Below are 16,713 nucleotides of genomic sequence, written 5' to 3'. Positions count from 1 at the left end.
AGGGGAAGAGGTAGGGGGAGAGGGGAGATGGAGGGGAGAGGCAGAGGGAGAGGGAGAGACAAACCTTGAGACAACAGAATAATGTTGGGCTGGAAACGGTTAATTATTGGTAATAAAGAGCTGTTTGAGAATGCAGTCCAATTGATTGCTCGTCGTAGTATGGTCTGGTAAACGTCACAACATAAACAATGCATGAAACACTTGCACACGAAATATTTGTGATAAACTTTGCAGAAAACCTACCCCTCCATCGTGCAAGATTCAGGTCTGTTGTCGAATCTCCTTTTCCTCTCTCTCTCGCTCTATCTTCTCACCCAATCCGCCCCCAGCTCTGCCTGGTCAATGAATTTGCAGCAACCTCAGCATTTCCATCCCTTTCATTTAATTCCCTCCCATCAATTCTTGAAATCGCGTGCGTATGATGCCCCGCCCAGTCACGGAACTTTACGAAAACAGAGAATTCATCAACTTCTTCGAATTATTCTTACAGTGAAAAATAATGTTAACAGATGAGAAAGCTTTCCAGATTGTAACTTGATCTTTTGGCAAGGTTTCTGCGAAAGTGATCTGAAGAACATATTCCTACGCGACACACACACACACACACACACACACACACACACACACACACACACACACACACACACACACACACACACACACACTGCGACACACACATACACATACACACATACACACACATACACATACACCATAGGCTTAATTTGACTTCTCTATTTGGGGGGGGGGGGGGCGCAAGGGCCTAATAATAACATTAATAATGGGTAGCTAGGTCTGATTTCCAAAATTACCCTTGGTTAGTGTAGTTACAGTGTCCGTGAAATCACAAATACAGAATACGTTCAATACTGTTACTCACGTTTAAATACGGGATGTTTTTATACTAATTGTAAAGTACTGAAAAAAATTAATGTGGGGGCGTTGCCGCTCTGCCCTCCCCCAAACTCCGCCGGTGACATACACATAGACACACAAACACACACATACATACACCAACACATACACACGCATACATACAAACACATACATACACATGCATGCACACATACACACGCATACATACACACACAAACACACATATACATACACCAACACATACACACGCATACATACAAACACATACATACACATGCATGCACACATACACACGCATACATACACACACAAACACACATATACATACACCAACACATACACACGCATACATACAAACTTATACATACACATACACTACAGGTCAAAAGTTTTAGAACACCTCAATTTTTCCAGTTTTTATTGAAATTTACGCAGTTTAATGTCTCAATGTACTCTGAAATTAAGCATAGAACAAATAAACAATTGGAGATAAAAAGGAAATCATAGAATCATTTTGTTTAACAAATTTTATTTTAAATTTTTGACTCAGCAAAGGAGCCACCTTTTGCAGATATAACCGCCTAACACACTCATGGTATTCTTTCTACAATGGAAATCAAATATTGTTCTGGAAGTTCTTCCCAACACTGTTGCAGAAGTTCCCACAAATGTGTTGCCCTTGTAGGTTGCTTTGCTTTCACCCTTCTGTCCAGTTCATCCCAAACCAGCTCGATGGGGTTTAAGTCTGGAGACTGTGCTGGCCATTCCATGATTTGAAGCCTACCGTCTTGTTCTTTTCCTCGAAGGTAGTTTTGACATAGCCTGGAGGTGTGTTTAGGGTCATTATCTTGCTGTAGGATGAACCCCTGACCAACTAGGCGTATACCAGAGGGTATTGCATGGCGCTGCAAAATGCTGTGGTAGCCCTTTTGGTTCAGGGTACCAGTCACTCTGTGCAAGCCGCCGACTCTGGATCCAGCAAAAGAGTCCCAGACAATCATGCTTCCTCCTCCAGGTTTGACAGTTGGTGTCACACACTGAGGAACCATCCTTTCGCCTACTCGACGGCGTACAAAAACCCTGCGTGATAAACCAAAGATTTCAAATTTTGATTCATCGGTCCATAAGACATTCTTCAAGTCTTCAGTAGTCCACTGGTGGTGCTTCATGGCCCAGGCAAGCCTCTTTTTCTTATTTTGCCATCTTAGCAATGGCTTTCTTACTGCCACTCGACCTGTCAAACCTGCAGCTCGAAGTCTTCTCTTCACAGTTGAAACTGAGACTTGCTTACTTCGACCAGTGTTAAGCTGTGCTTGAAGCTGTTGTCCTGTGAGCTGCCTATTACGCAAGCTGTTGACTCTCAGAAACTTGTCTTCTGATTCTGTTGTGGCTTTGGGTCTGCCAGACCTCTTCCTCTCAGAGTTTCCTCCAGTTTCCAATATACTACTTCCTGCAGTGCAATATTGTCCAAATAAAACTTCAGAGGGTGCAATAACAGTCTGTTCTAATACTGCTTTTATACAGACAGGGGGTTTGTAATCAAGTAATCAGCAAAGGTTGGGACACCTGTAGGAATTGTTTGCATCAACTTTCAAGGCTTAATTTACTTACATTGCTGCAGAACAGCTGTAAGTTGTTAACCCATTACTTGGTCCCTGAAGAAGGCCTTTGTTTTTTTTACAATATAACTGTGCAATTTACATTATTTTCCCGTTTTTTCTAACCTGAACATTTTTTTAAACCAAGAGCAGTTTACTGCTTACCTTTGTACCATTTCAGGTTATTCACTGGACATTAAACTGTGTAAATTTCAATAAAAACTGGAAAAATTGAGGTGTTCTAAAACTTTTGACCGGTAGTGTACACATAAACACACAAACACACATTCTTCTGCTCCAATCGGTTCTTCTGATCATGTGCTTGTTAAAGTGGACATCTCTCTGGCCATTCTCAGAGAGCCTCCTCAGTGCCGACGAGTCTGGCATTTCACTCAGGCTGACTGGCACGGTCTGCAAGCAGCCATCGATCATCTGGACTGGTCTACCATCTCTACTGCCTCTGACATAAATTCTTCCTGGGAATTCTTCCAAAGCAAACTGCTCTCTCTCATGCACAGATTTATCCCATCTCGTCTTCAGTTGTCTTACCCTTCCTCCCGTCCATGGTACACTGAATCTTGTGGTGAGGCAGTTGCCCTGAAACAACTTGCCTTTGCCTCTTGGAAGGCAAATCCAACTGAAGGCAATCTCAGTTCCTTCCACCAAGCTCGGAACAAGTGTGTGTCTACCCTCAGGAGTGCCAGGAATCACTATCTCTCCACACTCAAGATTGAACTCTCAAACCTGTCTCCTTCCTCCAAATCCTGGTGGCATCTGGTCAAATCCGTTTCTGGTGTTTGTTCCCCCTCCATCCCCTCCCTTACCACAAATGGCTACACAGTTGACACCGCACGTGACAAAGCCGAATACCTCAACTCTGTGTTTGCCTCAAAATCTTGTGCCCCAAACCCATCTCTCTCTGTTCCCACCTTTCCCAGTCGAACCCAACTGCTCCTGGACTCTGTGTCCTTCTCTCCTACCAAGGTGGAGAAGTTTCTGTCAAACCTCGACTCTGATTCTGCAACTGGACCAGACGGCATCAGCCCACGGGTCCTAAAATCCTGCTCTGCCGCTCTATCTCACCCTCTCTCTGTTCTTTTCACCCTCTCTTTTGCTCAAGGTCATCTGCCAGCATCTTGGAAATCAGCAAACATTACCGCTTTACACAAAAAGGTGCAAAATCAGATCCTTGCAACTACAGACCAATCAGCCTGCTTCCAATTATCAGCAAAGTCATGGAATCCATCATTGCTTCGAATATCAAATCCTTCCTCTTCTCCAATGGCTTGATCTCTGATCATCAATTTGTATTCAGACCAGGTCATTCTAATCTGGACATGTTGCTTCTGCTGTCTCAACAATGGATGGAGGTCCTCAATGCCAAACAGGAAATCAGAGCTGTCTCACTTGACATATCACGTGCCTTCGATAAAGTCTGGCACCCAGCTATGCTCACCAAACTCTCCTCCTATGGTATCCATGGAAATCTCCACTCATGGCTTGCGGACTTCCTCTCTGGTCGAAGGCAACGTGTGTCCCTGAATGGATTTCTCTCATATCCCCTTCCTGTTCTGGCTGGAGTTCCCCAAGGTAGTGTTCTGGGTCCTGTGCTATTTCTGGTCTTCATCAATGATCTCTCCGACTCTCTGGAAAATCCTCTCTATCTCTTTGCTGATGACTCCACTATCTGCCGCTCCATTCCTCATCCCTCAGATCGGCAGTCTGCAGCCTCCTCACTCTCTGCAGACCTGGAAAAAATCACAGACTGGTCAAACAAGTGTAACATGTCTTTCAATCCTGACAAATCGCACACTCTTACAATGTCTCTCCGAAAGGACCGACTGGAAAACCCTCCCATCTACTTTCTCAACAATCCTCTCCAAGAAGTTCTGTCGCTCAAGCTTTTGGGTCTCACTATCTGCCATGATCCTTCCTGGGAAAACCACATTTCCTAGCTGGCCTCCAAAGCCAGTCGACGACTGGGCATCCTCCGTCGTGCGAAGTCCTTCCTTGGCACACCTGAGCTCCTCACCACATACAAGGCTTTCATCCGTAGCTCAATGGAGTACTGCTCTCCCCTCTGGGCTGGTGCTCCTGCCTCACACCTAGCTCGTCTTCACGCTGTTGAAACCAAAGCGTTCAGAATCTTTGGAATCTCCCGCGATGACGCTATCTCCGAGGGCCTTTCACTTACTCACCGCAGGCAGGTTGGTGGTCTTTCCGTCTTCTACCGACTCCTCTCCGGCCTTGCTCCCCCAGCTCTCTCTGGGCTCTGTCCCCCAAATATTCCTACAGGTCGCACAAGATCTGCCTGCAGCCCTCTTATGGTTAGACTGCCAACATCTAGGCTCTCTGCTCACCTTCACTCCTTCATTCCCCTTTTCTCCCGCCTCTGGAACAAACTCCCTCACTCCCTTCAATCCCACTCCACCCTCCAGGTCTTTAAAACAGCTGTTCACCACCATCTCTTATCTTCCCCAATCCAAAACCTTGATCTTTTCTACCGCCGCTAATTTCACCCCAAACCCACTTTTTTGAGGTGACTTTTGTCCTCTTTCCTGGAAGTCTTTGGTGTCCTTGCGTTTTATACCTATCCTGCCTCCCCCCAGGCCCTTTCCCTCCCACACATCTCCCGATGTCCCTGCTCTCAAATGTTGTGTTTGTCTGCTTCCTCCCCTTCTCTCCCCATCTTGTCGACTGCTCCCCTTTTTATATACTTTGTTTGCTTGTTTTGTTTGTTTGATAAATGTTAGCTCTTTCAAGAGCCTCGACTCTGTATACAAAAAAAAAACAAATCGCCAAACGTCGGCCTTCCCCTTACCAAGGGGGGATGAATCCCCTTGTCTTTTTACTAGCCGACGCGATCCGGGGCTATCACGTTCCTTCCGGTCAGCTCTGAATAGGGTGGTAGGTCGAATTAGTCCTATTACCTAAGTACCAGCGCCTTCCGGGAAGCAAGGAAATAACCCCACCCGAACCACGGTTTCAGTGGATACGCCGAGCGATAGCGAGCCGCGATTCGGGCCGTTAACCGGAACTAACCCGATTGGAGGGGTTCCTAATCGTGGCACGCTTACCCAATGGAGATATCACTAAGACGGTCGAATTAAGAGGAAACAGGAAGAACAAGTAATTTATTACACACTTTGTACAAAGAAGAGGAAGAAGAAGCAGAAGCACTGTACAGTGAAGAAGAAGAAGCAGATACACAGGGCAGCCTTATACAGTCTTATACTTATCCCTGGACACGGGCCCGTTCACACTCAGTCACACTCTCAGACTCACTCACACGGGGTTTGTAGATGGTCAGGCGATGGTCCCAAGGATCTCGTTCACAGCTCGCTCCGGTCCCCGACTCGTATGGCGGTGATGGTAGACGGCAGGCAAGCTCTCCATGTGTCGGTGGCGCGGATCGGACAATTATATCAGGGAAAGGTAGGCTGGGCTAACGGTTATGTTGTGGCTCACGGCCGCATATGTAATAGAAGGACTGGCGCTTGATATGCGCTCCCCGCAAGCCCACAGCCAAATTCCCAACGAGCCCTTGTAATCGATCAGGATAGCACGTCTCTCACAATAGTCCTTCACAATGGCGCTTTCCCCAGCGAGTCCTTGAATAATGGCGCCTTCCACAAAAGTCCTTGGTTCCCTGGCAAGTTCTTTACACATGCGCTCTCCCATCAAAGTCCTTGTAACCAACAATGCAATGCGTTCCAACCAAGTCCTTGTAACCAACAATGCAATGTGCTCCAACCAAGTCCAAGTCCTCTCCCTCCTCAATACTTGTCACAGCACGTCTCTCCTCATAACTCAAGTCCTCGACTCGAGCGCCTGCCTCTCCCTTCTCATAACTCAGGTGGGGGCCTCACGCAAAGGGTTTTATTGCCATGCCCAGCGAACACTCTGGAACCTCTAGCCACACCCTGTCAGGCGATGTCGCCTCAGCCCTGGTTGGTTGTTGGGGTCTTACCGGCTCCGCTCTTGATGTCTGCCTGACGTGGCCACACCCCCACCCTTGCGCTCCACCCCTTTTCCAGGCCTTACCTCATGGCCTTTGGGCTGGTTCGAGCGAAAACCCAAGGGCAGCGAACGCCGCTGGCAAGCAAGGTGCCAAGGCCAAAAAAGGGGAATAGAAGGAAAACTCTCCTCCGAGGTGGAATTTGGAGGGTTTGGTGGCAAAATGGAAGGGAGTCTACCCTATTTGATTTACACAACGCAGATGATTTACTAGGGAAATGGCCTCATCCTAAACACATACTATGACATAACTAATGTTCTAAATGGGCCTACGTGTTGTTTGTGGCCTAACTATGGGGTGCAACCTTTAACCTTTAATGATGTTACCTGTGTGGGTTCTCAAAACCGCAAGAATATATATATATATATATATATATATATATATATATATATATATATATATATACATATATATATCTGTGCAGTGTCTGTCTTGTGTTGTCTTGTCTCGTCACTGAACTACTCCCTCAAACTTTTGTGAAATCGTACTATTCCAACTTGACCCACGGCGGGAGTATGCGCTCTACTGAGTGGCGTTCTAGTTTTCAATGGTACTCACTTCAGTAAGAATATTGTGCCATGTGGAATAAAAAAACAAAACAAAACAAAACCAACACTCGACCACAAATATGGTATACAGTACAAGTATTCACATACCAATTTATTTTCCAGATCCATGTTATATTATCAGCCATGAAAAAGTAAACGCAGTCCGATTTTCCTATTCTTTAAATTTTTTAAGAATATTTAATTACTATTAATATTATTTAATATTTAATTTAATTTATTTAATTATATTTAATTAATTAATTATTTAATATTTAATATTATTATTAGAATATTTAATTTATTTAATATTTAATATTTAATTAGAGGGAATTTACAGAATTTAATATTTAATTATCAACATATTTCCTACGAAAATTCCACCTTCCCACTTTATTTTATTCCATTCCGAATTGATTTTAATCCGTTCCAGGGTTGAAAAAGCATTATTACAGGATTGATGAAATGCCATCGTACGCTGCTTCCGGTTATAAAAACCGCAGCGGTCGATTTGAATGAAGAAGAGGAATCAAATTATATCGGTAAATGACATTTGTTTTGGGGGAATCGTGGGGGAGCAAAGATGGCGGACAAATGGCTTCAAAAAAATGAGCTTCCCTTCCTATCCAGTTAGTGTGGAGATCAGTGGCATGGATTGATCATCATCAGGAAAACGGGAGATTAAATAATTGTTTGCTTACATGAAATTCGAACGTATCGACCAGCATTCTCATTTTGCTCTGTACCCTGGTCAGACAGGGGTAAGTTCCTTTAGGAATACCGAGATGCTTAATGATTACCCACGTCATTAGTGTGATGAAACTAATATGGTTATGTCTTAGCGATGCAGTTTATTCAATTGTTAACGGAACTGAAACGTACCTGATTTATGTGATCTATTCTATGTGAGTACAAGTTATCCAGTTTGATTGGGTGGGTTAGTCACACGTGTTGATTTGATACTATTAACTAATTAAACAATCCTCATGTTCTGTTACTGAATTTGTTGGTTGATGTTTGTAAAGAAAGGGGTTTGGTTGTCCAGGTGTGTATCTTGGTGCACGTCTTGCGATAATATGTAGACATTGTCTGCCCCTGATGTATCTCATGGTTGCACATTCGTCTAGCCTGTCGGACTTGTATTTGGATGCACCTGTGGTTGCATACTCGATGTATTTATTGTAAACATTGAACCATTATAATTTATATCATCCATTGATTGAGGTATTTAATCTGCTACCTGCAATGTATCTTTGCTGAATAGTGCTTTTGCATCTTTTAGGGTTCTTTCATTACCTCATACCTGCATATTCGAATACAGCAAGTATCAACCACCATCCTGTGTCTTGCTTAATTATTCCCGCGTCACAGGACTGCTACTGGTAACATGTAACCTAGTGCGACTATGATTTGAAGTTTAAAAAAAACTTCGGTTGAGTGCAAGTATGGTGAAAAATGAATGTGATGAAGTAAAATCCACAATCAGGTCACAAAAGAGATGTTCCATGAAAATGATACTCGCTGGGTATAACTCCAAAATCCATGGTAACTCGAATCGAGTTCTCTGCAAGGCTTTGTAACTATTCCTCATCATTGCGCTGTCCTTTCCGTTCCAAGTGATCTCATTCTGTCTTGACGAAGATCAGCCGAGAAAGAAAATAAATCGTTTCTTTTCCTTCCGTAACTAAGCCAAACAGTGGGGAAAGCATCGAAAAAGAAAAAGAAGGTTATTAGTGGCAATGGAGGGTAAAAACCGGTAAAAACATGCTTCATGGTAAAAGTCACACGACTATTTGAATTATGTAGCGGGTGGCAGGAGACACTACACGTTAATCTGAATAACAATACTTACCCCAAACAAGAGATTATTAAAATGAATGAAGACGACAAGTTCGAGATTGAAGTCAAACTTGGTTTTATTGGTGAGGTGTATGGAGGTTCACAACAAACATAAAGTGGTGTGGGCACGCACATACTTAAATCATGAAACATTTCCCAATTCATGACATGCCTGGTTATGCTGTTTTTACTATCTACTAGCAAAGGTACCCGGTGTTGCCAGGCAACGCAGAGTCGCTTCAATACAGAAATATGAAGGGAGGGGAAGAGAGAAAAGGGGGAGAGGGGGGGGGGAGGTGAGGGAAGGGGAGGTGAGGGAGTGGGGGAGAGGAGGAGACAGGAGAGGGAGGGGAAAGTAGTCGGTGAGAGTGACAGCGAGGGGTGGCAGAGGGTGAGGGAAAGAGACAGAGAGGGGTGGAGGAGAGAGAAAAGGAGGAGGTGGGGAGGAGGAGGGATGGGGTGGGAAAAGGAGGAGTGGGAAAGAGGAGGGGTAGGAAAGGAGGGGAGTGGTGGGAAGGGGTGGAGGAGAATGAGGGGAGGGGGAAGGACGAGGAGGAAGGGGTAGGAGGAAGCAATTGGGAGGGGAGGGGAGGCAAAGGGGAAGGGTGGGGAGGGAAGGAGGAGAGTGGAAAGGGGTGATGAAGAGGGGAAGGGGGGGGGGAGGGTAAGAGGCAAGGCCTATACAAGGAGCACGAGGAACAGTTAAGCATTGCACCATGTAAAGTCACTTGACGTGGTAAGTCAATAATCGAAAGTGAATGGATTTTCACACAATTTCTGTTCACCAAGAGTTTATCTATCTTATCGACTATCAGAAATAAAAACAGAAATCGAATCAGAGTTAAAAATCGAATCTGAGAAATCAAATATCTTCCCCTCCACTCCCCCCCCCCCCCCCTCCGCGCAACCCCCCTGCCCCCACCCCAAAAAATACACCAGCAGACCAGGCAACCCTGTGCACCCTGCTAGTTCTTCATAAATGTTTATCCATAATTTCGTTGTTAAAATGTTTTTATGTGTTTAAAATATCAATAAAATCATTTGCATAATGCAGAAAAACATCATTTCAACGATTGCTCTTGAAATGAATCCCACCAAATATGATTGTGTAATGTGTATAAAGCAGATCACATGAAGATTCAAACCCTGTCGGTTGACAAACCGTTTTATCAGAGCTCGTGTTTAAACGTTAGAGAACTTCCCACCATGAGCTTCTTGTAAACTTCATCGAATATCTCGTTTTGAGCCACAGTCAGATGATTCTTCCAGTCTCCAACTTCACCTGGAACACATTGAAAAGGGAGAGGGTGAAAAGCTAATTGCATTGCACATCTGGTCCATCCACCTGGTTCCTAACGGGGAACTAAATAATGTTCCGAGTTCAGGGAACCAAATCAACAGATTTTCTAGGGAAGATGCGAGGAAGATGATCCATATTGCGAACTTCATTTTGTAAAAATAAAACTTTCCTGCAGTCACCATTGTACCCACCAAACCATAGGGAGCGTCCCTCACATCAAACTAATGTGGAACATCTGGGATTACAATGGTGACTGGTGGAGGATTGTTGTTTCACTTTTGTGATGGTGTCAACAACTTCAAACGCTTTAAATCAACCACATGTTTCACCAATCACTGCATCAATCCACATTTATACCTGCTCACTCGCTCGACCCTCCTTTACCCCCCATCACTCTTTCCTCAAACCCCTCAGTCGGTCGTTTGTCCTTCGATCCGTCTGTGTCCATCTCCCTCACCACTCCATCCATCACCCTCACCACTCCATCCATCACCCTCACCACTCGATCCATCTCCCTCACAACTTTGGGGAGATCTCGCGAGATCTCGATCGGGGCGGTCACGGATTTTCGAAGCTGTTCCACGATCTTCACGCACGCTCGAAGCTAAGTCATTGTCACATTTGTATTCTTGTCTAAACTGTTTATCTTACGTGTGTGTACCTTTTAAGTGTCCCTCGGAAGTTTTATCGGGGTTAATCTTTCATACCTGTAAAAAATAGTCGAGTATCTCGTGCCGCGCGCGGCCACGCGGCCTAGTTGTTGAAGCTTCCGACCTGGAGGCTTGGTTTCTCTCCGGGCATCCAAAGTGGTTATTTTTTCATTCGTGTGTTTGTCAAATTTCAACTCGTTACTTTATCGTCCATGCTTTATTGTTTGTTTATAGTTAGTTTTGGTTTGAATTTCCTGTAACTCGTAATTAATTAATCCTGTTCTGCGCCTCGTGTGCGGCCTTGTAGTTGTACCCCTGTCGGTGTTTGTTAACTTAAGTCCCCTACATCGTGTTTTGCTTGGCTCTCAGTTTTTCCCTTCTACACCGAACGTAATACTCTCTGTCTAACGTTTTAAATCCCCACCCCACCCACCCCACCCCACCCCACCCACCCCCCCCCAAAAAAAACAAACAAAAAAACATTTATTTTTCCTTTCTCCACGTGTGCCGTTGTCTCATCCTGTACTTTCTGTCCAGGTGTATCGCGGTGCTTTTCGCCCCGCCCCCATTATCTCCTTGTTCACGTGACTCGTGGTGGTCCCTCTCGGCCCTCCCCCCGTTGGTATTTTGTGCATATAAGATTGTTCACGGTTCTGTTTAAATATTATTTTAAATATGTTTAACCTTTCCCCTTCAGTGGTTTATTCAGTGGTATATTACAACACGCTGTTTTTCTTCCTATTTAAAAGGCTTTTCTCAATTTCCTCTCCAACTCATTCCACGTCAAAAAAAAGAAATTCAATATCTTATACGTCTCCCTCACTACATGGTCTAAATTCACATTCATTCCATCCCTCCTCCATCGTTCTGAATCGGATTGCTAACTTGAAAATCACAACAAACCCAATTTGTTATCAATGTTCGTCTTTCATTAATCATCCACTTTCTAAACTCCCCTCTTGCCCCTCCCCTCCAAATCCCCCCCTTGCACCTACACTCCTAAACTCCCCCCTTTCCCCTCCACTCTTAAACTCCCCCCTTGCCCCTCCACTCCTGAACTCCCCCCCTGCCCTTCCCCTCCTAAAGTCCCCCCTTGCCCCTCCCCTCCAAATCCCCCCCCTTACCCCTCCACTCCTGAACTCCCCCCTTGCCCTTCCCCTCATAAACTCCTCCCTTGCCCCTCCCCTCCAAATCCCCCCCCTTGCCCCTTGCCCCTCCACTACTAGACTCCCCCCTTGCCCCTCCCCTTCAAAACTCCCCCCCAACTCCTCCCATTCAAATCTCCCCCCATACCATTCCTCTCAAATTCTCCCTCCTCCCCCCTCCTCAAAGTTGCCTCCTCCCCACCTCGTCTCCCTTCTATCTCATGCCTCCACCCCCCCCAACCTTCTACTGTCCCATGCCCCCCCTCAAACAACTCCTCACTCTGCCTCATCCCTTCACCACTAAACCTTTCATCCTCCTCATCCTTCCTTTTCTTGGAACTCTTCTGTAATCTCTGACACACTATCAACTGCTCTCCCTACCTCCCCCTCTCATCCTTCATCTTACCCTACTCCTCCCCTCCCCTGTCCTGTACCCGATGCTCCCCCTCTCTCTTCTTTAACGGTATGGACCTCAAACATCCGGGGCCTTCGCTCAAACCTGACTGATCTCTCCATACAGGTTGCTTCTGACGATCCAAACTTGATCTGCTTAACAGAGACTTTCCTCCTTCAAGATGTCTCTGATTCCTCAATATCTCTTCCTGGTTACTCCCTCTTCCGGTATGATAGACCTGAGCCTCGTCCTGGTGGTGGGGTGGCTATCTTTATCAAAAACTCTCTTCCTCATTCTCCTTGCACTGCCCTCTCTCCTCCTCACCCCCAGGAGTACCTCTGGCTACGGCTTCCTCTCCGCTCCCACCTTTTGTTCATATGTGTTCTGTACCGTCCCCCAAATAGTGATGACTCAATTTACATTTCACTCTCTGACAACATGGACCAACTTCTATCCACTCATCCCAACTCTCTCTTCCTCATATGTGGTGACTTCAACTCTCATCATGCCACCTGGTTGGGTGTGGGTTCCTCTCTCACCAGTCATGGCACCTCAGCAAAGGACTTCTGTGACTCACTGGGATTGACACAATCTGTCAATTTCTCGACCCGGATCTCAGCCAATGGAGTTTCTTCTCTTCTAGACTTGGTTATGACAAACTTCCCTGCTAATGTCTGCTGCTCTTCTTCTGCTCCAATCGGTTCTTCTGATCATGTGCTTGTCAAAGTGGACATCTCTCTGGCCATTCTCAGAGAGCCTCCTCAGTGTCGAAGAGTCTGGCATTTCACTCAGGCCGACTGGGACGGGCTTCAAGCAGCCATCAATCGTCTGGATTGGTCTCCCATCTCCACTGCCTCTGACATCAATTCTTCCTGGGAATTCTTCCAAAGCAAACTGATCTCTCTCATGCACAGATTTATCCCATCTCGTCTTCAGTTGTCTTACCCTTCCTCCCGTCCATGGTACACCGAATCTTGTGGTGAGGCAGTTGCCCTGAAACAACTTGCCTTTGCCTCTTGGAAGGCTAATCCAACTGAAGGCAATCTCAGTTCCTTCCACCAAGCTCGGAACAAGTGTGTGTCTACCCTCAGGAGTGCCAGGAAGCACTATCTCTCCTCACTCAAGAACGAACTCTCAAACCTGTCTCCTTCCTCCAAATCCTGGTGGCGTCTGGTCAAATCCGTTTCTGGTGTTTGTTCCCCCTCCATCCCCTCCCTTACCTCAAATAGCCACACAGTTGACATCGCACGTGACAAAGCCGAATGCCTCAACTCTGTGTTTGCCTCAAAATCTTTAGTCCCAAACCCATCTCTCTCTGTTCCCACCTTTCCCAGTCGAACCCAACTGCTTCTGGACTCTGTGTCCTTCTCTCCTGACAAGGTGGAGGAGTTTTTGTCTAACCTCGACTCTGATTCTGCAACTGGACCAGACGGCATCAGCCCACGGGTCCTAAAATCCTGCTCTGCCACTCTATCTCACCCTCTCTCTGTTCTTTTCACCCTATCTTTTGCTCAAGGTCATCTGCCAGCATCCTGGAAATCAGCAAACATTACCGCTTTACACAAAAAAGGTGCAAAAACAGATCCTTTTAACTACAGACCAATCAGCCTGCTCCCAATTATCAGCAAAGTCATGGAATCCATCATTGCTTCGGATATGAAATCTTTCCTCTTCTCCAATGGCTTGATCTCTGATCATCAATTTGGATTCAGACCAGGTCACTCTACTCTGGACATGCTGCTTCTCCTGTCTCAACAATGGATGGAGGTCCTCAATGCCAAACAGGAAATTAGAGCTGTCTCCCTCGACATATCACGTGCCTTCGATACGGTCTGGCACCCAGCTCTGCTCACCAAACTCTACTCCTATGGTATCCATGGAAATCTCCATGCATGGCTTGCGGACTTCCTCTCTGGTCGTAGTCAACGTGTGGCCCTGAATGGATTTCTCTCATCTCCCCTTCCTGTTCAGGCTGGAGTTCCCCAAGGCAGTGTGCTGGGCCCTGTGCTTTTTCTGGTCTTTATCAATGATCTCTTCGACTCTCTGGAAAATCCTCTCTATCTCTTTGCTGATGACTCCACTCTCTGCCGCTCCATTCCTCTTCCCTCAGATCGGCAGTCTGCAGCCTCCTCACTCTCTGAAGACCTGGACAAAATCACAGACTGGTCAAACAAGTGGAACATGTCTTTCAATCCTGACAAATCTCACACTCTTACTATGTCTCTCCGAAAAGATCGACTGGACAACCCTCCCATCTACTTTCTCAACAATCCTCTCCAAGAAGTTCTGTCGCTCAAGCTTTTGGGTCTCACTATCTGCCATGATCTTTCTTGGGAAAACCACATTTCCAAGCTGGCCTGCAAAGCCAGTCGCCGACTGGGCATCTTCCGTCGTGCGAAGTCCTTCCTAGGCACACCTGAGCTCCTCACCACATACAAGGCTTTCATCCGCAGCTCAATGGAATACTGTTCTCCCCTATGGGCTGGTGCTCCTGCCTCACACCTAGCTCGGCTTCACGCTGTTGAAACCAAAGCTTTCAGAATCATTTGAATCTCCCGCGATGAAGCTATCTCTGAGGGCCTTTCACTCACTCACCGCAGGCAGGTAGGTGGTCTTTCTTTCTTCTACCGACTCCTCTCCGGCCTTGCTCCCCCAGCTCTCTCTGTGCTCTGTCCCCCAAATATTCCTACAGGTCGCACAAGATCTGCCAGCAAGCCTCTGATGGTTAAACTACCAAAATCTCGACTCTCTGCTCACCTTCACTCCTTCATTCCTCTTTTCTCCCGCCTCTGCAACAAACTCCCACACTCCCTTCAATCCCACTCCTCCCTCCAGGTCTTTAAAACAGCTGTTCACCACCATCTCTTATCTTCCCCCATCCAAAACCTTGATCTTTTCTACCCCCGCTAATTCACCCCAGATCCACCTTGTTTGAAATTCCAACTTCTTTCCTGGAAGTCCTGGCAGTGTCCATATGTTTTATACCTCTCCCACCGCCCCCTTCCCATGCCCCCCCCCCCCAAAGCCCTCGCCCTCTCTCAGATCTCTCGATGTCTCCATGTCTCTCGGTCCCTGCTCTCAAATGTTGTGTTTGTGTCCTTCCCCCTCTCTCCCCATCTTGTCTACCGCTCCCGATGTTATATGTTTTATGTGTCGGTTTGTCTTTCTGTGTGATTAATGTTCGCTCTTTCACGAGCCTCGATCTTGTATACAAAAAAAACAAAAAAAAACGATCAATAACCCTCACCACTCGATCCATCTCCCTCACCACTCAACCCATCTCCCTCACCACTCGATCCATCTCCCTCACCACTCGATCCATCTCCATCACCATTCCATCCATCTCCCTCACCACTCCATCCATCTCCCTCACCACTCGATCCATCTCCCTCACCACTCCATCCATCTCCCTCACCACTCGATCCATCTCCCTCACCACTCGATCCATCTCCATCACCATTCCATCCATCTCCCTCACCACTCCATCCATCTCCCTCATCACTCGATCCATCTCCCTCACCACTCGATCCATCTCCATCACCATTCCATCCATCTCCCTCACCACTCCATCCATCTCCCTCACCACTCGATCCATCTCCCTCACCACTCGATCCATCTCCCTCACCACTCGATCCATCTCCCTCACCACTCGATCCATCTCCCTCACCACTCGATGCATCTCCATCACCACTCGATCCATCTCCCTCACCACTCGATGCATCTCCATCACCATTCCATCCATCTCCCTCACCACTCCATCCATCTCCCTCACCACTCGATCCATCTCCCTCACCACTCGATCCATCTCCCTCACCACTCGATCCATCTCCCTCACCACTCGATCCATCTCCCTCACCACTCGATCCATCTCCCTCACCACTCGATCCATCTCCCTCCACTCGATCCATCTCCCTCACCACTCGATCCATCACCACTCGATCCATCTCCCTCACCACTCGATCCATCCCCCTCACCACTCGATCCATCTCCCTCACCACTCGATCCATCTCCCTCACCACTCGATCCATCTCCCTCACCACTCGATCCATCTCCCTCACCACTCGATCCATCTCCCTCACCACTCCATCCATCTCCCTCACCACTCCATCAATCTCCCTCACAACTCGATACATCTCCCTCACCACTCGATCCATCGCCATTCGATCCATCACCACTCGATCCATCACCATCACCACTCGATCCATCTCCCTCACCACTCGATCCATCTCCCTCACCAATCGATCCATCTCCCTCACCACTCGATACATCTCCCTCACCACTCGATACATCTCCCTCACCACTCGATACATCTCCCTCACCACTCGATACATCTCCCTCACAAGTCGAT

The 16,713-nt window shown here is 46.6% G+C and overlaps 2 protein-coding genes across 3 annotated transcripts in view; both read right to left on the bottom strand.

The window, feature by feature from the left end:
- LOC137432844 (sulfotransferase 1A1-like) overlaps window positions 1–383 on the bottom strand; it is a 59,056-nt gene extending 58,673 nt beyond the window's left edge. The window contains exon 1 of the mRNA XM_078783679.1: window positions 244–383. The gene's annotated coding sequence lies outside the window, so the exon portion shown is untranslated. The remainder of the gene's footprint in view (window positions 1–243) is intronic.
- Window positions 384–8,935: 8,552 nt separating this feature from the next.
- The window catches only part of LOC137432842 (sulfotransferase 1B1-like), a 106,044-nt gene continuing 98,266 nt past the window's right edge, over window positions 8,936–16,713 (bottom strand). The window contains exon 8 of one of the 2 annotated variants that reach the window (XM_068125093.2): window positions 8,936–10,158. In XM_068125093.2, coding sequence (XP_067981194.2) covers window positions 10,046–10,158 — 113 coding nt within the window. In that variant the 3' untranslated portion in view covers window positions 8,936–10,045. The remainder of the gene's footprint in view (window positions 10,159–16,713) is intronic. The other variant, XM_068125095.2, reaches the window with a different exon arrangement.

Source organism: Myxine glutinosa, chromosome 8, assembly GCF_964187855.1.
Source record: "Myxine glutinosa chromosome 8, kmMyxGlut1.1, whole genome shotgun sequence".
NCBI classification, from domain to species: domain Eukaryota; kingdom Metazoa; phylum Chordata; class Myxini; order Myxiniformes; family Myxinidae; genus Myxine; species Myxine glutinosa.
This window is presented reverse-complemented; position numbering and strand designations above follow the sequence as displayed.